The sequence below is a fragment of the Amblyomma mixtum genome, chromosome 2, assembly GCF_055824585.1.
Source record: "Amblyomma mixtum isolate Tamu chromosome 2, ASM5582458v1, whole genome shotgun sequence".
NCBI lineage: Eukaryota > Metazoa > Arthropoda > Arachnida > Ixodida > Ixodidae > Amblyomma > Amblyomma mixtum.
Genome location: NC_143013.1, coordinates 306,230,988 through 306,254,011, shown reverse-complemented (window position 1 = coordinate 306,254,011; position 23,024 = coordinate 306,230,988). Strand labels below are relative to the sequence as shown.

The window sequence follows — 23,024 nt, the reverse complement described above, 5'->3', positions numbered from 1 at the left end:
AAACGAGGACGACGGTGCTGCACCCCTTGAACTGGTGCAGCTGGTGCTGCCAAATCGAAGAGACCTTACGTCACAATGACTCACGCGCCGGGTGCATGCAGGCAGCGTCATCGACGCGGAAGGCAACTTCCGGAACTGGCACTTCCGGGATACTCCGGCCAAGTTCCGCATCCTGGTCAACTGCTTCGAGTCCATGCTTCGCCGAACAATCACGAACGAGCTCATGAGGAGGGTACGGGCCCAGCCTTCCATCTGATTTTTTTTTTTACCATTTTCAAGACTATCGCCTAAAAGTCAGGTGGAGAGATGATATTGAGCAGTTCGCTGGTAGGGTGGGCATGCTGATTATGCTGATGACGACGAATGTGTGTGTGCTGTATTTAAAATATATTTTGACACTTTGTTGCTGAAGGATTTTTCCATGCATTCTTTTCTTTCGCTTCACACGTTGCCTTCACCCTTACCTTGTAATTACCTCACGGGCCTTTGATATGAAAAGAAGAGGTCCGGCTCTTTTTTTTTTCTCATTCATTAAAAACCGGAGTAATCAACGTACAGACAACAAGTTGTAACGCAACTGCAGAGATGCCTTGTGTTTAATGTGACCGCGTGCAGGTGCGGGCTAGCAGCGTGGCGCTGTCGCAGATGCTCAGCCGGGAACTCGTCATTGGCTCGACCGCCCTGCCGGCCGCCTTCAAGGTCCGTTCGCCAGCGGGTCTGCAGACAGTTTTTGCTGCATTTCTGCATTCCAGTCGCAAATTCGAATTGTAGCTTAAGGAAACTTCTTGTTGGGCTAATCGGTAATCAATCATTGTATTTGATCATTGTAATCGAATTGCTCGCGGATCAACTTTCTGTGCCGTTTTCTGAGCAAGGCTGTCCTGATGGCAGATAGGTGCCACGTGAACCTTAGTTCCATCTAAACCACTCCTCGCTGCTCCAGCTCTCCAGTCTTGCTGGGACAGAGAAGGTCACGCCTCACACGCTACACCGAATGATGTGTGTATTCAGATGTGGGTTCGTGTGCTCTCCGGCCTCGTGGTTTCGGTTTGACGCGCCAGGAGGAATGAATTCGTTGTGTCGCAGACACCAGCATAATTGCGCTGATAGAATTTTGAAAATGACAAATCTCTAATTACAGCCATGCATCTGGCTACAATAGCTAAAAATTAGAATTTATAGTTAACCCTTTTTACTGCAGCTAACATGATTAATCTATTTTTGTCCGCCATCTCTTTTATCACTACGCAGAAAAGCCCCATTTATACCTCAAAGGCCCTATCTGTAAATATTGCCGGTGGCCTTGGCTGAAACACGCCTGCACATAATACAGCATGCGTTCTCCGCGTGGGCTACCTTGGTAACCTTATTAGTAGCTTCTGGGAGGGACCACACGTCCAAACTAGCCTCATCTAGTCCCTGCCCCAAATCTCAGGGCGGAACCATCCCACCTCGTGGAATAACTCATAGAGTTTCTTACTACTACCTAGAGGGAAAGCTGGCGGCGCTGCACTTCAGCCACCATGGACGCCCAAAGCATCATGGGGCGGTGAGCTACTTGTTGCGAGACAGTCGTAGTTTTTTGGGAACACAGAGTGGCACTACTAAGAAGTTTCATTCCGAAAACGCTGTTCGTGTGTGCTCAGACGACTTTCCCGCGAGCGCAGTGGGCAAAACCCATAGTAGTGAAAACGCTACGACACACGACGCCAATAAAAGGTTTAACTTTTCCGAAATGCCATTAAAAAACCTCTTATAGTATTTAAGGAACAACATCTTTTTGAAAACATATTTGCTTTTAAAAGTGCGCCTGTTAATTACGATATATTAGTTTTTATAGTGTTCACTACTTGGCCAATAGGAGAGCGAGTCGTCTCTTATTTTGGGCAAACTTTTCACTTAAATGCTATTCTGCTCGTTTGTTGCAATCATTAGACAAGATATTGAATATTAGGACGTTTGTAGTTATCAAACAGTTTTATTTGCCTATTATTTTTTGGCCAAAAGTTGCAGTTCCGCAACAAGTAGCTCACCGCCCCATGATGCTTTGAGCGCCCATGGTGGCTGAAGTGGTCTCGAGGGGTCGCCATGCAAACTCCCATAGACGGGTTGCCAGCTTAAGAAACTCTATGGGCCGCCGCGGTGGCTCAGTGGCTATGGTGCTCGGCTGCTGTCCCAAAAGACGCGGGTTCGATCCCGGCCGCGGCGGCTGAATTTCTTTGGAGGAGAAATTCTAGAGGCCCGTGTACTGTGCGATGTCAGTGCACGTTAAAGAACCCCAGGTGGTCGAAATTTCCGGGGCCCTTCACTACGGCGTCTCTCATAGCCTCAGTCGCTTTGGGACGTTAAACCCCATAAACCAAACCAAACCTAAGAAACTCTATGGAATAACTGGATCATTGCATCACATCCGTTAAGGAAGTGCTAACGTGCATTCTTAACGCTGCAGAATCGTTCCATTACAAATGCTCTCTTTTTCTGTCCCCGCTGCGTACAGGCTTACCGCACGTTCATGGCGCGGTACGAGGGCGAGTCCGAGTTCAGCTCGCTGCCCAGGGTTCGGTTCTCGCAGAACCAACTGTTTTTCCTTTATTTCGCAAAGGTAACTTGATTTCGTTTTATTTTATTGCATAATGGTGAATTCAAAATTATGTGTACGGTAGCCACGTATTAATGCAATAATGAATGACGATAGGAACATTTAAGCAATGGGTCGACCATATCATGTAAGGCCATATATGGTTTAACTCTGGGCGGGTGCGGCATGCGTGCCGAAGAAAAATTGGAGGGAGCATTTAGCTCCGCCTTATAGGGGTACGATGTGATAGCTTTGATGGGTTATTAACGCCGATATACGCAGTATTAGCCATTTTATACTTAACAATCATAGATCTCTGGGAGTCTCATACCACTCTGGCGCAGTGGTGCAGTGGTTTAAAGTAGTACAAACACCTAATTTTGGTGGCATGTTTTCTTCTCTGCAATGATGCGCAAGACACCACTATGCATCAGTCACCATGTAGCATTCGCCTACGACCGCTGAGTAATTTATAATCGATTTTTTCGGTCACACGTGCTGTTACGGTTTCGGTGTCAACAACCGAACGCTGGCTGTGATGTCAGTGTGGTTATATGTCACGTGAGACATGAAAAACTGCGATATAATTCGCTGCTTCATAGTTTAATTCACTACAGTGCTGAAACCAGCCTTCCTCAAGAGCCGGAATAACAACGAATGTCGAAGCAGCGATTATATTGCAGTTTTTTCATGCCTCACGTGACCTATACCCACACTTTGACGTCACAGTCATCGGCACCCAACAGTCCAGCGCGCGATATGGTTACGGCCAGGGAGCGCGTATGGTGGTCTCCTGTCGAACTGCTGGCATAGCCAAACTCGCTCAACCCACAGTAAACTTCCATGACGGCACTTTCGGGGTATCGAGGCGTGTGGCGTTATACTGGATGTTTCATCTAAGGTGCTCTGCAATTTTTAAAAATAGGTTTTTTCAGTTAGAAGAGTGGCTTTTCCGCAAAGCATTGTCAGCGGTGCAGCACTTCAGAATACAGCTAAGACGTTCTAACTACTAAGCTGGCTAGCTAATCTTGAGTAGTTAACTTTTTAACTGTTACTGTTATACTCCTTATTTACTGAGGGTCGTACTTGTAGCCCACCGTAAGTAATATCAGTAATATCCATATCAGTTTTAATAATTTCGAAAACGCAGTTACGTTCTGCGCTGTGGTCCAATAAATTTTGTCCCTTTCGACGATTTACATTCACTGAAGGGATTGCCTTGCCTGCAAACTTCTCGAAAGCGCATCTATTTTGTCGCGATGTAGGCAAAACTGGATCGGCACTGCGTCAAGGGCAAGGAGGTTGTCAAGGGTAACTGCGTTATAGAAATAAAAATTGATATGGAAATTACGTTTACGGTTAGCTGCATGCCTCTCGGTAAATAAGGAGACGAACAGCAGTAGTCGAGAAGTTAACTATTCAGTAGGGGTGTGCGAATATTCGAAATTTTCGAATATAATTCGAATAGTATATTTTTAGTATTCGTATTCGATTCGATATCTAAGTATTCGTGTTGTTTCGAATATTCGGTCCGACGCGAATATTCGTACCCAGCCGAATATTCTATTGCGAGCACCGGCGTTCATTTCGGTCCGCAAGTCCTATCAAAAGAGACATAACAATATAGCGGCGCCCAGAGCAATGCGTAACGTTGGGCCATTCAGTAGCTGACTACGCTGGTGAGCTTCTTTGTGGCTATGCGTGGGAAGCTGGTATAGTCGGAGCTCTGCACGAAATATCTCGCAATACGTGCCAGTTCAGTGCCAAGTGAGAGGACATTTTTGTGGCTGGAGAAGTCGCTTCAGCTAGAAGGTAACTAACTACTTCTGCCTGACCGTGTGGAGCAGCCGTTTTTCCTTCACGACAACCTTTTATGTTCATCCCAGCAAGGCGCTTTTGTACTTATGGCAAGCTAGCCTTAATCAATGCTGTGTACTAGCTATCTTCTCTGATATTTCCACTCTTCTATGAATAATGTTTGATACTTTGATACTTTTTGTGCAGCCACACACATCTTTTGTATTCATTTCATCACTGATAGTTGAACTGTGATGTTCTTGGGTGCTCAAATAATGTTTTGTAGTGGTTAAATGCGTCTGACCTTGATTATTCGATATTCGATTCGATATTCGGAACCAAGTATTCGTATTCGATTCGTATTCGAAAAATTTGATATTCGCACACCCCTATTCAGTATTATTTAACCAGACTACTAGTTAACACGGCTTACCTGTATTATGGTGCGCTACACCGCTGACAATGCTATAAAAAAAGCGCTTTTCTAACTAAAAAGCCTGTTTTCAAAAATTGCAGAACATCTTAGACGAAAGACCCGGTACAGCTTAACGATTAATTTCTGTTCAATCTACAAGTCCTGGCTAGGCTGTTTGGTTAATGGGTTTCCATGTACCAAAGCAACACCTGTGGGGAGTGGATGCCTGGTGTTCCTCAATGTGCGCCAAGGCGTTTTGAACGAACCCGCGTGCTCAACAGTCGAACAACTTGGCCACTGAGTGATCACAGCAAGGTATTTTCTAATAATGGAGTTGTAGCGCCACCGCTTCTGCTTGCGCGATGAAGAAGAGCTGGGCGAGCACGAGCAGAGGTTAGGCTCCCGGCTCGAACGGCAGCCATCATCTAGCTCTTCGAGGCCTGCAAACCACCTTCGTCCATGCATGGAACGGTATTAGCTGAAATAAACGTGGCTGCACCGGTTCTGGTTCCACTGTGCGCCACAGAGTAATTACTGACAGCTACCCAAGCACAGTCATACGGCTACAAAGAAAAGCTATACAGCTTTCACAGAAACTTCATAGTTGAAGAAAAATGCATACTGGTCCGTGGTTCAAATCTTAGTACCACCGCCTTACCGGAGCAGTCGCTCTATCAACAGAGCTAACCAGGAAGGCTAGCATATGGTCGGGCGTGAGCAAATTGATCAACAACTCGAAGTGGGGACGGAAGCATTGGACCAGCATGGTGTTCTCCTGTTCGATGCGATGTGCCCCCTCGACTTGAAGGGCCACTGAGAACGAGTTTGAGCCGGCCTGTACACTCTAAACAGGACGGAGTAGAAAGGGTGTAAAGCTGTCCTCTAGAGCATACACTATAAAGAAGGGTGTGCGCTAGAGGACAGCTTTACTCCCTTTTTTACTCCCATGTAGGCGTATTCGTGCAGCGATATATAGTACGGCATTCTAACGACGAGACCACTCTCCGACGAGACCACAGAGCTTTTATACCAAGAAAAAAAATACAGATGTCACCACCGGCCAGTTAATTTTGCAGGTAAACTACGTGCGTCGACACCGAATTTTTGTGTGGATCCCAGAGGATCCACACAAAATGGTGTGGATCCACCATTTACTTCAAAACGGTGGCAGCCAGTCGTTTGTGTGGACGTCACGAGTTTGAATCGAGCGCAGGAAAAAGAGCCAAGTAATCAGTTTTTGCTGGGAATAATTGGATGTAGCTATCTGGTGACGATGTGCACCTCTTTTATGTATCTATTTATTTATTTGTTTATTTTTTTATTTATTTTCACAGAGCTGGTGCCACACTCGGCGCCGTATTTACGAATCCTACTATATTGAGGACACCAACCAACCGCCTCCAGACCTGAGGTGAGTTCCAGCAATTCGCAGCTGTTTCAGTACGCGTACGTACGTACGTCACACTATTCCGCATGAGTACGTATGTACTACTCGCAAATGGCATTACTGTATGCGATCCCTTTACGAAAATCCTTACTGGCATAGAAGAAGCAGTATAGTGACGCCTGCGGCAAGGAAATCGCGGTAACTCCATGACAGATATATAACGCCAGTATTTAGCGTGTCTTGCATATGGAAGCAGTCGATTACGTTGTTCTCCATACAGTTGCGCCTTGGTAACTTCTGTAACGTGATCAGACAGTTTGCTGTTCAGCCCACTTTGCAAACAGCTCGTGTGCTCTGGGGTCTTTTTTCTCTTGCACTTGCAACTCCCGGGAGCACGGGCTCTAGATGTGACTTTGTCGAACATTTCGTCAGACCGTAGATATGTTATGACGAGGTTCTGACTAAAAGCTCGCCAAATAACATCTTTAGTACGTGTTTGCACTACATCTGAAGTACTGACTTGCCCTGTCGCTGTGTAAAATCCTGTGCAGAAGTACTGAAGTTTGGGCTAGTTGGTGTTGATACATAATAAAAAATCTGTCGCAGCGCGAACGAAACGGGAACAACAGGAGAAAACAAACACGACAGGACGAGCGCTGCACTTCCAACTGATAGTTTATTGAAAAACGGAAGCTTATGTACAGTCCTACTGATTTCCACAAGATGATGAGTAGGACTGTACACAAGCTTCGGTTTTTCAATAAACTATCAGTTGGAAGTGCAGCTCTCGTCCTGTCTTGTTTGTTCTCTCTTGTTTACCCCGTTTCGTTCGCGCTGCGACAGATTTTTGTATTATGTGTGTAAAATAATGAACATTATTGCAAACTGAGCTTGTTTTGGACGGCTCAGCCGTGCAACGTTGTACGCACGGAAGTTGCGCTAACCTGTTCTCTCTGCTCCCACAGGGTGAACCACATACTAATGGATTTCGAGAAATTCGGCAAGACATTCGACTGCCAGCTCGGGGACATTATGACGCCCCACTTCAAGTGCAGCACGTGGTAGGACTGCGCCAAAAAAATACCGACACCCATACACGAAGAAAGAAATGGATAGGTGCTCTGGCACCTTTTAGATAAACGCTTTTATGACATGTGCTTTTATTTAAAGTCTGCCCTAAGTTCTGAATAAATATTAATGCAACTCAGCGCGGCGATCTACCTGCATAATCCACGTCATGGCGGTTGGTTAAGGACCATGATAGGGACCCCAAAAGACGGCGCGTTCTGCTCTTCGCTCACTTGCTGCCATTCCAGTTTTTGAAACAGTTTAGCGTAAAGGTGTGAATGAATTAAAACGACAAAGCAGTGGTTATATAGCAGCTTTTCCCTGCTGAAAAAAAGTTATAATAACCTCATAGAGGCTTCATCATAGAATATCATACAATTTGTATGATGGTTTGGTTTGGTTTATGGTGTTTAACGTCCCAAAGCGACTCAGGCTATGAGAGACGCCTTAGTGAAGGGCTCCGGAAATTTCGACCACCTGAGGTTCTTTAACGTGCACTGAAACATCGCACAGTACACGGGCCTCCGGAATTTCTCCAAAGAAATTCAGCCGCCGCGGCCGGGATCGAACCCGCGTCTTTCGGGTCAGCAGCCGAGCACCATAACCACTGAGCCACCGCGGCGGCACAATTTGTATGATATTCTATGACATCTCTATGACGACTGTATGATTTTACAGAAATGTATGACATCTGTATGATAATTTTCTATGATTTGTATAAGTGTATGATATTTGTATGACAAACTGTATGACTTTATTGCATCATAGAACTACTTCATAGGTGGTCGAAATTTCCGTAGCCCTCCACTACGGCGTCCCTCATAGCCTTAGCCGCTTTGGGACGTTAAACCCCATAAACCGACCGACCGACCGACCGACCGACCGACAACTTCTTTCAGTAGGGTTGTGCACCTCACATGACCTCTGAGCTTGTAACGGCACAACCATGGTCTGGCAACTGAAATTAAAACAAACTACAAAAGGGGGGAAAATATTGCAATTTTTTTTTTATTGAGCGCTGTTGAATTCAGCTTAAGTTAAGGACAACGAAACTATGGAAAGAAAAATGATACGTGTAACGTTAAGAGATCGTGGCAGAGTGAACAAACCCGGGTTAATGACATCCTAATCGAAATCAAGAGGAAGAAATTGGCTTGGGGCAGGGCATGTAATGCGAAGGCAAGATAACCGATGGTCCTTAATGGTAACAGAGTGGATTCCAAGAGAAGGCAAGCGTAGATGAATTCCACGCGGTGATCCACGTTTACTAATGTTGCATCATTCGATCTGTCTCAAAATTAAATCATTAAACTTTAAAAAACGTCGCGTGCTACGTGGGCAGGGCTTGAAACGGAGTTTATGGTTTCAACATGGTTCAGTTTTCATTTCATTCATTTCGTTTCTTTATTCCAGTTTTTGGCGCATTACAGAAAACTGAGGACGTATGGAGGACATACTGAGGACATATGAAACGCGATTTTTAAAAGTCGCCAGACAGCTAGCAGATGCGTTTCATTTGTTACAAACGCCTCCGACTTTCGCCGCCTCTGCCCGAAACTGAAAAATTACGTACGCTCATTATCAACATCATCGGTACTTCTTGGTCTTCACACCCTATCATCATCAACATTTATAAACTGACAAGTGGCTACTGTTGGCTCAGGTCTTGGCTCTAGCTGGCTGTAGTGCGATCATGGTGCCCGCCTCCTGATCGCTGTTGATTTGGATGATGAACCGATGATATTTTGTTGCATTGATCAGGTTTCATTGCGTTCAGCCTCGGTTCCGACCGAGAGAGCTGACGACTCAAGCCATATGCCGAAAGGGCAGTAGCCGTTGTGCTTGATTCGCTTCGCAGCAGCAGACAGCTATGGCCTTCAAACAGGTGAGTCGTGTGTGACAGCGCTGCTTCGACTGCAACAAGCGATCACTCTTAGTGGCGCAGGTTCAATTTCTTCGACAAGGAGGTGGTCCGAGATGGCGACAAGGCATTCGACCGGCTACAGGCAAGTGCCTGGTGGTTCGGGTGCAGTTACAGCTAACCAAAAAAGTTGCCATACGCAGGAACTGAGCGTGACATGCAGCGCGAGCGGTCGAGGCCAGCTTGTTTTGGGAGAAGTGGGCGGTCACGTGGTGTGCGTGAGCCGGCAACTCCAGCTGACCACTTTCCGCGCCTATGAACTGACTGTCGAGTTGGTGCAGCAGATGCGAAACCATGCGTTGCTCATCACCCTGGGTGTGAGTGCCCTCTCTTCTCTTATTTGGTGACCCTTGCCCCGCCTTCTTTCCTTCTCTGAGCGGATTCATGATGCATTGCGCAGGCAGACGAGAGCGGAATTAACCCTCTGGTTAAGGTCTGGAACCAGGATAAGGTTAGTCACATTACCCGTATTTGTTTTGAATGGATCATACAGGTAATGCACGAGCCAGGTACTGCGAAGTGCAATTAGACGTGCATTGAAGCATTGAATAGAGTTTGGACCTTGTATTGTGTGGTTCACGTCTCGTTCTGCATAGGTTGACAAGCATGGAGTTCCCCATTGCTGTCGGATCGTCAGAGCAGCTGCTGGTACAACACCCTCTCCGGTGGGTAGTTATTGTTACACAGGGACCATATGTAATGCTTGGCTGATGACACATTAATATCTTTGATCATTTTTAAAATTGCTGTGCAAGTTCCCTGCCTGCCTTTTGACTATCAGAATGCCTGAACCTACTGACTTTTAGAATGACAGCCTATTCACTATTCCGGTCTCGTTGCCTTGAAAACATTTGAGCGTCCTAGAGAGCTCAGTGACGCTTTGTTGAAGTTGCTGCGTGATTGGAGTCGGCGCACATGAAAGGAAGTGCATGGCACCTTCTCCTGTCACATTAGCTAAAAATCTCAAGAAAAAGAGTAGTGCTTGAAAAGCTTCTTATACTGATGACTGCAAGGTCCATCATCAAATGATACTGTGTTTTGCCATTGAGCTGCTGTCAGGGTTGTCAAATGTATCAGACCACAATCCTTGTCTCGAAGTGCGAAATGTGAATATGAGCAATTGGAAAAAGTTTATAGTTAATGATTAATCACTTGAAGGGTACAATGCTATGCCTAGAACGTTGTTCTTCGCCATTTTCTCTGGTCTTGTCTTTTGGGGCACCCACACTGAGAGTAATAAGCTGTTCTGGGCAGGCCAAGTCATTGGCTGTGGACGAGCGGCTGACACTGATGGCAGTGGGCCTGGAAGATGGACGCCTCCTCCTCTATCGTGGAGATGTGACACGCCAGCAGAGCCGCCAGACTGTGGTGGACCTGCAGTCGGGCTCCATCAATGCGCTGGGATTCGCTGGGGCCAGCCAGCTGTTTGCAGCAACCGCCAACCAGGTCCTGTCGTTGGTCCTGGGTGCACATGGGCAACCTACGAAGCAGCTTGTTCTGGATGCTCACGGCTGTGCCCCACAGTGTGCCGCACTCAGCAGTGAGGGCGAATTTGTCGCCGCTCGAGAGGACGTGAGTGGCTCCATTTAAGACATTCCTGTGCCACTGCAGAATTGACATGCAGGGTTTGACAGCTTACAAATAAGACCTACTGCCGGTCTGGCTTACCTAACCTCTGGTTGTTAAGGTACGATAGCAGGTTTTTTTTTTAGTGCAGTCACACTACCAGGCACATTTTCAGATCTCGGGCATACATACGTATATACATACATCCCTTACGCTTTCTTTCTAGCAGGCAGGCCACCTGCCCACTGTGTTGTGGGCAGCTTGCCATGTGTACACAGGTGAAGGCCTCAATGAAGGGTACAGCTGGGTGAAGGCCTTCAAGGTAAATGCCTTCAGGTCAGATGCCTTTAGGGCAAAGGTCTTTAGAAAAATTTGTTATTGTAAAGGCATTCACAGGTAAATACCTTTAGGCCAGAGGCCTTCACAGCAAAGGCCTTTAGGCCAAATGCATTTAGCACGCAAGGACCTTTAGTGCCCACCGTAATTATTGCTACTGCATGATATTCCGCACTTGCCTATGCTAAACACTCTATTTTTTCTCCCTATAGTGGTGGCACTTTAATTGCATCAGTATGTTTGGTTATTCTTTCATGTAACTTTCACAGTGGAATAACCCAATCCTTTAGAGATTCAGGATCTCTGTGTTTCTTTAATGAAGGTAACATGTTGCATACTTTAGGATGAGCCTCCTTCTGAAACCAAGAGACTCTTGTATGGGTATGAATGTGGTTTCTTCACATTTTAGCATGAAGAGTATCAGCCATGCTAAGTTTTCTTTAGCACTCATTTATTTTTCGTTAAATGCTATAGAACCCATGTAGCCTAGTGCAAATACTGATGAAAATTACAAATATGTTCTGACATAATTTTCTCGATTTTGCACGTTGAAAGTATTATTCAAAATAGCTCAGCCAGTCAGCTGCTACGTTTCGCATCCTACTTTTAGGACCCTAGATAATTTTGTCAGATGGTCGCTGGATGCTGCTGTCTTGAATGCGGAACAAACTTGCTCTCTGTAGTGTTGAAGATAAGTTTACAGCCCCATTCTGAGTTAGTCGAAGGAATTTCATAGCCTTGCACATTTGTGATGCAGTGAAATAGTTCCCACATTAACTGTCTAGAACATGCAATGACAGCATCTATTAATTAAAGCTGATGTGTGTCAGATATTGAATTTAAGCACTGAAAAATATCTCATCTTTTAACTGGTAGACTGTGGATCTCGCTTTTCAGAGAAGTGTTAACAGAGTTGCTTGTTTCTGGCTGTGACGTAAAGAAGGTATTTTAGCTGTCGTGTTATCTTGGCCAGTGCTCAACCTGTACTGCAGTGCCGCAAGAGTGAGGAGAGGTGTCTGTCCGCAGGCTGTGTACTTCTACCACCCAGAGGGCCGTGGCTCCTGCTTTGTCTTTGAGGATGAGAAACTGCTGCTGCGCTGGTTTCGCACGTACCTGGTGCTTGTGGCCAGGGATGCCAAGGCAACTAGGTGAGTGTTTCGCTTGCTGCAGCATTGGCATTTTCTCAGCATTACCATTATTGACGAAGGGCAAAGATATGACTATCTACTCTTGCCGCGTCCTTCATGACTGAGCGATCAGCTATTCATTTCTAATTCAGTGCCTCAAGTCATTCACCACCCATTCAAAGTTGAAAGCATGTGTGCTTTTTTTGTTGCTGCGTAATTGTTCTCAGCAACCGTTGAAACCAACATTTGGTGGACTCAGATATTATAAGAACCAGCTGCCGTTGTGGTAACCATGTTAAGAATAGCTTTCTGTGCAGTACTCTGTAGGAAGCTGTTGTGATTGTGTATTATGATTTACTCAACCAACATGAGTGTGAATGAACCTGACGGAACATACTTGAGTGTCCAGCTCCTCAAATGAAAGACAGGGAAGCACTCGGGCAAATGGGCCCTCTTCGTACTCTTGAAATGGGAGACAACTTTCTGGTCCTAAGAAGAGGAAAAAAGAAGCTGTGATAAGTGTCACAGCAGGGAGGCAGGAGAAGCAGTGGGACTGATGTGAATTCATTCATTCATTTTATTTATTCTTAGTTTGCTATGTACAGGAAACTCAAAGGTCACGAACACAAAGTACAGAGTACCTGTCTGTGTCCGTAAACCTTTAAACGAAGTTCGGGAGCAGTGAATTTTTTTTTTTTACAAGAACAAAAAACATGCACTTAAGACATGGAATTCCAATTCAGTTACTAAAATACAGCATTAATAACAGAACATAATAACAAGGGACACATAATACATGAAGTAGTGTAATAAATATTCTAGCACGAAAAGGGGACCACTTATACCACTAATTTGTGAGGCATTATTAGGTAGAGGTCACAATAATAAACGTAGAAATACATAAAGATGTATCAAACAGAGGAATATCGCTCAACTAAATATGTAACTAAATCTCTTTTGAACACTCTAATAAAGGAAGTTTCCATTGCATCATTGCTTTCTCCATTTTGATTTAAAAGACAAGTTTAGTTTGGTTTATCGGGGTTTAACGTCCCAAAGTGACTCAGGCTATGGGGGACAGCGTAGTGGAGGGCTCCGGAAATTTCGACCACCTGGGGTTCTTTAACGTGCACTGACATCGCACAGTACACGGGCCTCGAATTTCGCCTCCATCTAAATTTGACCACCGTGGCCAGGATGTCTTTGGGTTAGCAGCCGAGCGCCATAACCACTGAGCCACCGTGGTGGCGAAAAAGTCAAGTTATTAAGTATTTAGGTATTTAATGCTGTGCTGCCCATAATTTTTCCTGTGCTATAGCATTCTATATTTAATTACTATAATTGATTATTTAATTAAAATAATTATGATACTATTGTAATAAATATAATTCTACAATATTATGTAACACTGTTGTATAATATAATATAATTATAGTTATTTAATGATATATAATTATGTTATAACAATAACATAATTAATTAAATTCTTTCAGGTTTTTTTTTCAGACAATGCATAATTTTTTCTCCTTTCTAGATAGATGTGCATTGCAAGTTTATATTGATACATGCATTCGAAGAAGAGACAGAAGTAGTGCATGCACTAGAAGAGGAAGAAGTTAGTTGGCTCTCTCGCGCGCGCTCGAACCACTGGGGGACTGCCGCAGGTTTTTCGTCTCTGCGCGGGTGTTCTTTTTGGCGTTGCACGCTACAGTTTGGTGGAGATGCGGGGTACGCTTCCCGACCTGCAAACTCCGTACAGCGTCACTACGGACCTCACACCGGTTCACCAGCGACCCAGCCGCCGTCTCCGCGGAGAGTCGCCTGAATTTGGGCCCCTTCCCCCGCCAACAAGGACGACGCAGCCTCGACCGCCGAGTCCAACTGACATGGCCACTGACACCAGGACCCAGCCGCCGATCCAGCCTCTACCGTCGAGTCCAACTGCCATGGCCGCTGACACCAGGCCCCTGGCGCCGATCCTTTGCCACCCACCGCGAACACCGCCATCTTTTCACGGTGACGTGTTCGAAGACGCTGAGGACTGGCTGGAGACGTTCGAGCGGGTCGCACGCTACAACGGCTGGTGCGACGAGCGCAAGCTGAATAACGTCTACTTTGCCCTGGAAGAGTCTGCTCGGACGTGGTTTGAAAACCACGAGGCTACACTTCCCACCTGGGAGACGTTTTGCCGGAGTCTCCTGGCTACGTTCCCCAACTCTGACCGCCGGGAGAAGGCTGAAGCTGCGCTGCACTCCCGAAATCAGCGCACGAACGAAAGCGTGCGCATGTACACCGAAGACATGGCCCGTCTTTTCAAGCGCGCCGACCCCAACATGACAGAGGAGAAGAAGCTGCGCCATCTCATGCGTGGGGTTAAGCAGGAGCTGTTCGCGGGCCTCGTGCGCAGCATACCCCGCACGGTGGCGGAATTTCTAACCGAGGCGACCACGATGGAGACGACGCTGCAACAACGGGCCCGCCAGTACAACCGGGACATCAACTGCATGGTGCCCGAAGGCTTTTCGTCGTGTCTCGGCGGCAGTGCAGACACCTTGCGTGAACTAATTCGCTCCGTTGTCCGGGAGGAACTGCAACGGATCCATCTGCCTCAGGTTGCACCTGCCCCGCTGGCAGCGCTGTCCGAAGTTGTCAGGGACGAGGTGCGACAGGCTGCGCAGGCACCTCCTGTCCCCGAAGCGCCATCCCGGTTCGATGACCGACCCACGTACGCATCTGTTGTATGTCGCACGACAGGCTACGGTCCCATTACCCCAACGCCTGGCGTGAGCAACATCGGCACATGTCACGCAAGCGTGCCTGGCTACGGTGTGACCCCGTCGACCTCCGTGAGTAACATCGCCACGTATTCTGCAACCGCATCTGCTGCAGCTGGGCCACGCCCTCGCAAGTCGGATTTGTGGCGTACACCGGACCGCAGGCCTCTCTGCTACCACTGTGGGGAGCCTGGTCACCTCTACCGCGCCTGTCCGTACCGCCAAGTGGGCCTTCGCGGTTTCCATCCCGACGCACCCTGCCCTCAGAACGGCGAACGACCGCATGAGATTGCACAGCATCTCTGGGCACGCCAGAACCCTGCCTACTCTGGAAGGCGCGAGTCCCGTTCCCCTTCGCCTCTCCGTTATCGCTCTTCCAGCCCTGGCCGCCAGAGTAGCTCTGCTGGCCGTCGCTCGCCGAGTCCGCGTCGGGAAAACTAACACCAGCGACCTCTGGAGGCAAGGCCGCTGACGTCGGGACGTGTCAAGATCCTCCATCGCGGAACCCTCGAGCCGACGATACCCGGACAGAGAGAGGCAGCGACAGTATCAGATACGCTGCATCCGATTTGCGTGTGACAATTGATGGCACTGACATTACCGCGCTGCTCGATACCGGTGCTGATTACTCTGTTATGAGCCGTGCCTTCGCTGGAGAACTTAAGAAGGTTCTGACACCGTGGACGGGGACCCCCATTCGCACCGCTGGTGGCCACCTAATTTCCCCTGTGGGCAAGTGCACGGCTAGAGTTGGGATTAGTGGTTTTACGTACGTTGGTGAATTTGTCGTACTCCCCGAGTGTTCCAGAGACTTGATTCTGGGGATCGACTTCCTGCAGTCGAACGGCGCTGTGATTGACTTTCAGGAGGCACGTGTCACGTTCTCGACCAAACAGGCCGTGGCGCGCTTTGACTCCCGCGATCCCTGCAGCAACGCTCTGCGCATTGTCGAGAACGACGTCACGGTGCCGCCGCGGTGCAGTGTTCTGGTGCTCGTGCGGAACGACCTCTTTCATGACTACGAGGGCCTAGCGGACAGCCATAGTCCACTGCTGCTTAAGCGGGGACTTGCCGTTGCAAGAGGTCTCGTCCAACTACGTGACGGCCGCACCCACGTCCTCCTGACTAACTTTGCCAACGAATATCAGCACCTGGCCAAAGGCATGGCTATTGCCTTCCTCCACGACATTGCTGAGGTTCCAGGTTTGTGCACCGTGGGAGGACCCTCTCCGGAGTATGCTGGCCCACATCACGTTCTTCAGTCAGTCAGAATAAATCCTGCCTTGCCGTCGGTTCAGAGGGATCTTCTGTCGGCCCTCTTGGCAGAATTTGCGGACTGTTTCGCTACGTGCTCGAAGGTCGGCCGAACTCCACTCGCCAAGCATCGTATCATCACTGACGAGACTACGCGACCCGTCTGCCAGCGCCCATATCGTGTTTCCCCGGTGGAGAGAGAAGCCATTCAGAATCAGGTTGCCGAGATGCTTGCAGACGATGTCATTCAGCCGTCCACCAGTCCGTGGGCATCGCCTGTGGTTCTTGTCAAAAAGAAGGACAATACTCTGCGTTTCTGCGTGGACTACAGGAAACTTAACAGCGTGACCAAAAAGGACGTTTACCCGCTGCCCAGGATAGATGACGCGCTCGACCGATTGCGGAACGCCAGATACTTCTCGTCATTGGATCTTAAAAGCGGGTACTGGCAAATCGAAGTGGACGAGAGAGACCGGGAGAAGACGGCTTTCGTGACGCCTGACGGCCTCTATGAGTTTAAAGTGCTCCCATTTGGTCTGTGCTCAGCACCGGCCACTTTCCAACGCATGATGGACACTGTCCTCTCCGGCTTGAAATGGCAGTCCTGCCTGGTGTACCTGGACGATGTCGTTATATTTTCGCCCACCGTTGACCAACACTTGGAGCGGTTGCGCATTGTGCTACAAGCGCTCAAATCCGCGCAACTCACCATCAAAGCCGAGAAATGCCATTTTGGCTTTGAGGAACTTCGCTTTCTTGGTCACGTTGTCAGCGCACAAGGTGTTCGCCCGGACCCTGACAAGACTGCTGCCGTCTCAGGTTTTCCATGCCCAACTGACAAGAAGGCCGTTCGCCGGTTTTTGGGCCTGTGCTCCTATTATAGGCGCTTTATTCAAGATTTCTCGAAAATCGCGGAACCGCTGAACGCACTGACCCGTGACGACACGCCCTTCCTCTGGGGGACCGACGAAGAGGCTGCATTTGTCGAGCTTCGCAGCCGTCTGCAAAGCACTCCGATACTCGGCCATTTCGACGAGCATGCTGCCACGGACATCCACACTGACGCCAGCAATGTTGGCCTTGGTGCAGTACTGATCCAGTGGCAAGACGGTGCAGAACGGGTCATCAGTTATGCTAGTCGGACACTTACGCGCTCCGAGACCAATTATTCTACGACGGAGAAAGAATGTCTTGCAGTGATATGGGCCATCTGCAAGTTCCGACCGTACCTCTACGGACGACCCTTCCGTGTGGTAAGCGACCACCACTCCTTATGCTGGCTGGCGAGCCTCAAAGACCCCTCAGGACGCTTGGCTAGATGGAGCTTACGCTTGCAAGAATACGACTTAACAGTAGTTTACAAGTCTGGCCGCAAGCATCAGGATGCGGATTGTCTGTCGCGCGCGCCTATCCCAATCAATACCAAAGAAACCACCGATGATTTTCCTTTCCTGGGCTCTGTTAGTACCACCCAAATGGCGCAGCTTCAGAGGGCGGACACGGAGTTGGCGCCGCTCATCGATTACCTCGAAGGCAGTGAAGCTCCCATTCCGCGTGTTTTTCTTCGAGGGCTTCACACCTTCACTTTACGGTCTGGTGTTCTCTACAAGCGCAACTTTGCCAACAGCGAAGAAGTGTTCCTACTTGTCGTACCATCACAGCTGCGGTCTGAGATCTTGAGTGCCTGTCATGATGCACCATCCGCCGGCCATCTTGGAGTCAGCCGTACACTCGCGCGGATTAGACAAAAGTATTATTGGCCCAGGTTACTCCCATCGGTGCGGGCCTACGTCAAAACATGCCGTGAATGCCAACGTCGGAAGACTCCTCCATTGTATATCAGTATATAACTGATCATTGTACAACATGCTGTGCTTTTCAAGAAACTGTCTGGTTGTTGCCTGCGGATATAAACCTTGTATAGCTCTGATGGCTACAGAAGGTTTCTCTGTCAGTGGAATGTCCCATATGCTGTGTACCTAACTGTCACACATTGATTACACGTAATTGTTTTTACAAAATGGGGATCTACAATTATTTGCAGGGAATAGAGCTGAAGGTTCTTTTTGCTGTTCCCCTTTGACTTTTGTTTTTTATTTTTTTCAGGAGTGCTGGTGGTCCAGACAAAACAATAGTAACCATCTATGATATCCAGAACAAATTTGTGGGTGAGTTTGCATGCAGACAAGCTGAAACAGTTGTAGTTAGCTTGGATGTCAGGAAACTGCTTATGCTTGTTGAACTATATGTTTCATGTATAAATTTGAAAACATCTTTGCAATTTCTGAAGAGACTTGGAGGATGGTTTTTGAGTTTAGGATTTCATTGTATGTGTGGTGTCAGGTCAACACAGTGGCTACAACAGGATATACAGTTGACTTCCTTTAAGACAAACTTGAAGGGATTGGAAAATTTGTTTATCTTATTAGAGTTCTTCTTAAAAGAAGTGCCCCTAAAAAGATGCGCAAGCATGCTAGTTGTGTCTATTTATATATGTTACATGAAAACTGTGAATAAAATAACCTCACAGAGGGAGGAGTGCTTCATCCTGAGTATGAAAGTGAGTGTAGTTTGCTGTGTTAGACATGCCTGTTCCGTCATGCTTCATGCAGCCTACTCGGCGGCTATCCCCGGCGTGGTGGATGTGATGGCGGAGTGGGGCTCCTTGTATGTGCTGGTGCAAGAGGGCAAACTCTTCTGCCTCCGTGAGAGGGACACCCAGAGCAAGCTGGAGCTGCTCTTTCGCAAGAACCAGTACTCGCTGGCCATCAGGTAGGCCTGTTGGGGCAGCCACACTTGGTCTTTCTTGCATAGTGAAATCTTCATTCAAGATAGCACGTCATCTTGTGCTAGTGAGCAGGAAGGGTTGACTTGACTTGGTTCTGGCATTGTCTTTTCATTCTTCTTGGTTTCTGTTCTCTACATCAGCGGCTTCAGAGTGAGTCATGCACTAATTGTTTCAAAGTGACAGTGGCAATAGAAAAACTCAATATGAAACAGTTGCTCAAGACACTGCTTTGTCATTGAAGTTTCGTTGTTGGGTTTGGGAAGCATGCTGATTAGAGTTGCTGGAGTGCTGACGCATCTCGTGAAGTCCTCACTGTAATGCGTTCCACATGCTTCTCCTTACCTTGCTGCATGTCATCATCATGCCGAAAAGAATAACATATATGAAAGTTGACAGGACGATGTTGTTTGACTTTTGCCATAATAAATTAATCCTTGGAACCGAAGCACCTTGACTCAACATTGTCATTGCTTGAATTTTGCACTAGGCGATAATGTGAACATTGAGCTGCTTACAGTGTGTACGAAATTTTACTTTTTTTCAGCTTTGATGTGTATAATATTGAGCATATACTCCCTGACATGCTTTTTGTCATGTGGTCCACTTAGCCAGATTGTTTTATTTTTCCTTGTAACAGTTTGTACTTGGGCTCTTGACATTGATATCTTGTAACTGCTTATTTATATTAAAGCTTTTTTGTTGACCTCATCTTATGTAATGCACAGAAGTGAAACCATGTAAGGGCAGTTGAATTAAATAAATAAATTAATAAAAGTGGGTGTTTGTTGGCTACTTGTCATGTGCCTGTGTCCAGCTATCTCTAGTACAGGTTCAAAAGCAAAGAAATATTGCTTTCTGTTGAATCAGTGCTAAATCTTGCTTCACTCAACTCTTGGTGCCCATGGATATTCTCTATGCAGTTTAGCAAGAAGCCAAAAGTACGACCAGGATGGCCTGGCTGACATCTTTCGTCAGTACGGTGACCACTTGTACAGGTGGGTGGAAAATGCCTACAGGATGTGCAGTCATTTTCAAGATAAACGTATTCAGTGCAAGTTGCAGCTGCATGGTAGTTTTAACTTTCGGAGAAAAAAATTTGCCAATGATTACGCTTCTCAGTAATGTAAGTTTTGAGTGCAGTTGCTGCGGTACTCGAACTGTAGGCGACCACATATGGAGCATGCAGTGCCAAACGGAGGTAGTTCTGGGTTTTGACGTGGGCAGGGTACACTGCATTCTGCGTTCTGCCACCGATGAGCCTCACCTCGGTTGAATGACCAGAGCACCTACAGCATGCGCTACTGTGGCGCAATCTCTTGCGAGTGATGCGTACTTTGCTGATAATGTCATTGGCCAGCAGGCGACGGCATGCGCTACTCTGATGCCACGGGTCACCGCCATGCAACCTGCCGAGGGGTAGGAAACTTTCATGCATGCCATTATATAGGTGTCGGTGCTAATTCCTCCCATAGCAACAGGAGGGAAGCCAGCTGGAGCTTCATATCGTCATCACGAAAGCAGTATCCAGCAGAAAAAAAACTTCACCCCCGAGCAGGGTTCAAACTGCCACTGGCAAACATAGAGCAGCTTCATGTTCCGGTGCCTAAGACAATTCGGCCACTGTCACTGCCTATCGCACTACGTGCGTACGCAGGAATCATCCAGTTTTAAGCATCAATTCTCTTCCAGTAAGCAGGTGCGCTGAAGTATAGTTGAAGCTGAAACTCTGGTACCAGAGTTTCCTACCCCTGACCTGCCTTCTTGCTACCACCGTACCCTCCTCCTCCCCATGCTCTCTCTTCGCTATCGCCATCTTTCATCCTCTGCTGCGCTCCTCACTCTGTTTCACCGAGACACGCTGCTCAACCTGGGAACGAGCACCTAAGAGCTGCACTCTAAAATAGAGTTCGATCTCGCATGTCAGTACCTTTGGCACATAGCTAGTCGTACTTCCCTTGGTTGTTGTTTCGTTACTACAAGTGTGTGGGGCAAAAGATCATATGACAGATTTTTCTGTTCTCCGTGCACTTTTGTAGGCGTAACTTATTACTGTGCTAGGCTTCAAGGCAGGGGATGTAGGGTGCTATATAACACATTTATAAGATGAGAGTTTCAGGAAGTGTAGATGGATTTCAAGCTCATTTTCCTCCCTCTTGTTTGCATGTGTGATCATTTGTGGCAGGTGGGCTGTCTCCTAGCGAACGACCATTTTACAGGAAACAAGTCAAACTGAATAAAAAAAAAATTCTCAAGCTCCCATCTCAACACACTTCAGGATCTTTTGGTGAAAGGCTAACATCTTCAATGACATCCATAAATAGTCTAAAAATAAGTTCCCATAACTGTGCCTTGGATGTTTGCTGCAGAACCCTGGATTTTCACCTGATTTAAAAACGGTGAAGTTTTGATTTTGAGTGTTAAATACTTCTGAGGCATGGCATTAATAGTTTGTGTCAGGTGCTGGTTTGCTTAGCTGCATGACATACCCTGCAGCAAAGGTGACTATGAAGGAGCCGTGCAGCAGTACCTGCGCACCGTGGGAAAGCTGGAGGCCTCCTACGTCATCCGCAAGGTGAGGTTGTTCTTCTATGTGCACGTGCCTCTTAGGTCACGCAGTTGAACCAAATACATTTCATGGGCAGGCATACATTCCATCAGTGTTAGATTCTTGAAACAAAATACTATCCCTCAAGCCTATTCCAAAACAGACAGCGCTGGTCTAGTCTCAACCGCTTTTAACTTGGCATTGTTGACGAGAGTGCATATTCTTGTTGCCTCTGCAGGCTGTTTAGAAATCTTACCGATGTGCTATTGCATCGCTTATTGAGTCTTAAGTGTCGATGAAGTGCATACACTATCAATTATGTTAGCCGCAATGTTTTGTTTTTTGTATGTGTGGAGCAGAACAGCAGGAACATGATGACATGCACACATTCTCTTCTCTGTGAAAAAGAGCTTGGCAGATTTTGTGTCACGCTAAAAGTATTGCACTGAACGTGCTACAGAAGCGTAGAGGTGAGAGGAGAGAATACAGTAGCGTAGAGTTTCTCGTACATACTTAGAGGAAAAACTGGTGGCGCTGCACTTTACCTGTCAAAGGCATGCCGGGAGGACTGGGTTTCGTATTTGGCTTGGTTAGTGTTGGGCCAAAAATGTGTATTCATCTATAACAGCACCACTTTTCTCAAGGCAAACCTCAAAGCAGTGCTGTGAAACTTTCCATACCGGTCATACATCGAGCTTTTAAGTGCATTAAATTTATTGACGAGGCGAAAAATGCACTATTAAAATAATTTAATCTACGCACTGCAGAGAGCATCGCGGCACAGCCACTGATTTCTGAGACACAATTGGCGTTTTTGGCCCAACACTAGCCAAGCCATATATTAATAATATACCTTATTATGCCCTTGAGAGATGAAGCACTGTTTAAGAAACTTGCATAGATGGTGGTGCCACTTTACCTTCTTGGTAATTTTGAGAAACTCTATGCCTGGTGGCTCTCAAGCAGCCTGACCTGTCTCTCTTGCTCTGTCTCCTGTGCAGTTTCTGGATGCCCAGCGGATTGGCAACCTGACCGAGTACCTGCAGGAGCTGCACAGGCGAGGCTTTGCCAATGAGGACCACACCACCCTTTTGCTCAACTGCTACACCAAGCTTGAGGAGGACGACAAGCTCACAGACTTCATTATGGTGTGCACCATTATGCCTCTTTCACCAGGCACCTCTTCACAACTTTCACATGGATGATTGGAAGTTACATGCCCTGACTGGAATTAACAGTACCAAAACAAGATCAAAGAATGAAAATAGCACAGGGTATTATAGTTCTGTTTTAGTTTCTAGACCTGTTTCAATGTTGTTTGCTCCAGCTAGCTCCATTTAATACTATGAAACATGAAGTATCTGTCGTTTTCTCTAGTACATTTTTCAGATTTTTTGGGTTGTTTGAAAAACGATAGGCAAGCTATGGCATACTGCTCTTGGTGGGGCATTTCAGCATGGTGTGGCTA

The 23,024-nt window shown here is 47.1% G+C and overlaps 2 protein-coding genes across 5 annotated transcripts in view; both read left to right on the top strand.

Annotated features, from left to right (window-relative positions):
* LOC149364812 (neprilysin-1-like) overlaps positions 1 to 7,574 on the top strand; it is a 30,515-nt gene extending 22,941 nt beyond the window's left edge. Inside the window, exons 18-22 of one of the 2 annotated variants that reach the window (XM_089570202.1) lie at positions 102 to 232; positions 616 to 699; positions 2,498 to 2,602; positions 6,125 to 6,201; positions 7,143 to 7,574. In XM_089570202.1, the coding sequence (XP_089426328.1) occupies positions 102 to 232; positions 616 to 699; positions 2,498 to 2,602; positions 6,125 to 6,201; positions 7,143 to 7,242 (497 nt within the window). In that variant the 3' untranslated portion in view covers positions 7,243 to 7,574. The remainder of the gene's footprint in view (positions 1 to 101; positions 233 to 615; positions 700 to 2,497; positions 2,603 to 6,124; positions 6,202 to 7,142) is intronic. The other variant, XM_089570201.1, reaches the window with a different exon arrangement.
* A 1,330-nt stretch (positions 7,575 to 8,904) lies between these two features.
* The window catches only part of Vps11 (vacuolar protein sorting 11), a 36,703-nt gene continuing 22,583 nt past the window's right edge, over positions 8,905 to 23,024 (top strand). For 2 of the 3 annotated variants that reach the window (XM_089574733.1, XM_089574734.1), the window contains exons 1-12: positions 8,905 to 9,130; positions 9,183 to 9,251; positions 9,310 to 9,483; positions 9,567 to 9,617; positions 9,763 to 9,831; positions 10,421 to 10,738; positions 12,095 to 12,216; positions 18,330 to 18,391; positions 18,836 to 18,995; positions 19,932 to 20,006; positions 21,505 to 21,583; positions 22,558 to 22,704. In XM_089574733.1, the coding sequence (XP_089430859.1) occupies positions 9,116 to 9,130; positions 9,183 to 9,251; positions 9,310 to 9,483; positions 9,567 to 9,617; positions 9,763 to 9,831; positions 10,421 to 10,738; positions 12,095 to 12,216; positions 18,330 to 18,391; positions 18,836 to 18,995; positions 19,932 to 20,006; positions 21,505 to 21,583; positions 22,558 to 22,704 (1,341 nt within the window). In that variant the 5' untranslated portion in view covers positions 8,905 to 9,115. The remainder of the gene's footprint in view (positions 9,131 to 9,182; positions 9,252 to 9,309; positions 9,484 to 9,566; positions 9,618 to 9,762; positions 9,832 to 10,420; positions 10,739 to 12,094; positions 12,217 to 18,329; positions 18,392 to 18,835; positions 18,996 to 19,931; positions 20,007 to 21,504; positions 21,584 to 22,557; positions 22,705 to 23,024) is intronic. The other variant, XM_089574732.1, reaches the window with a different exon arrangement.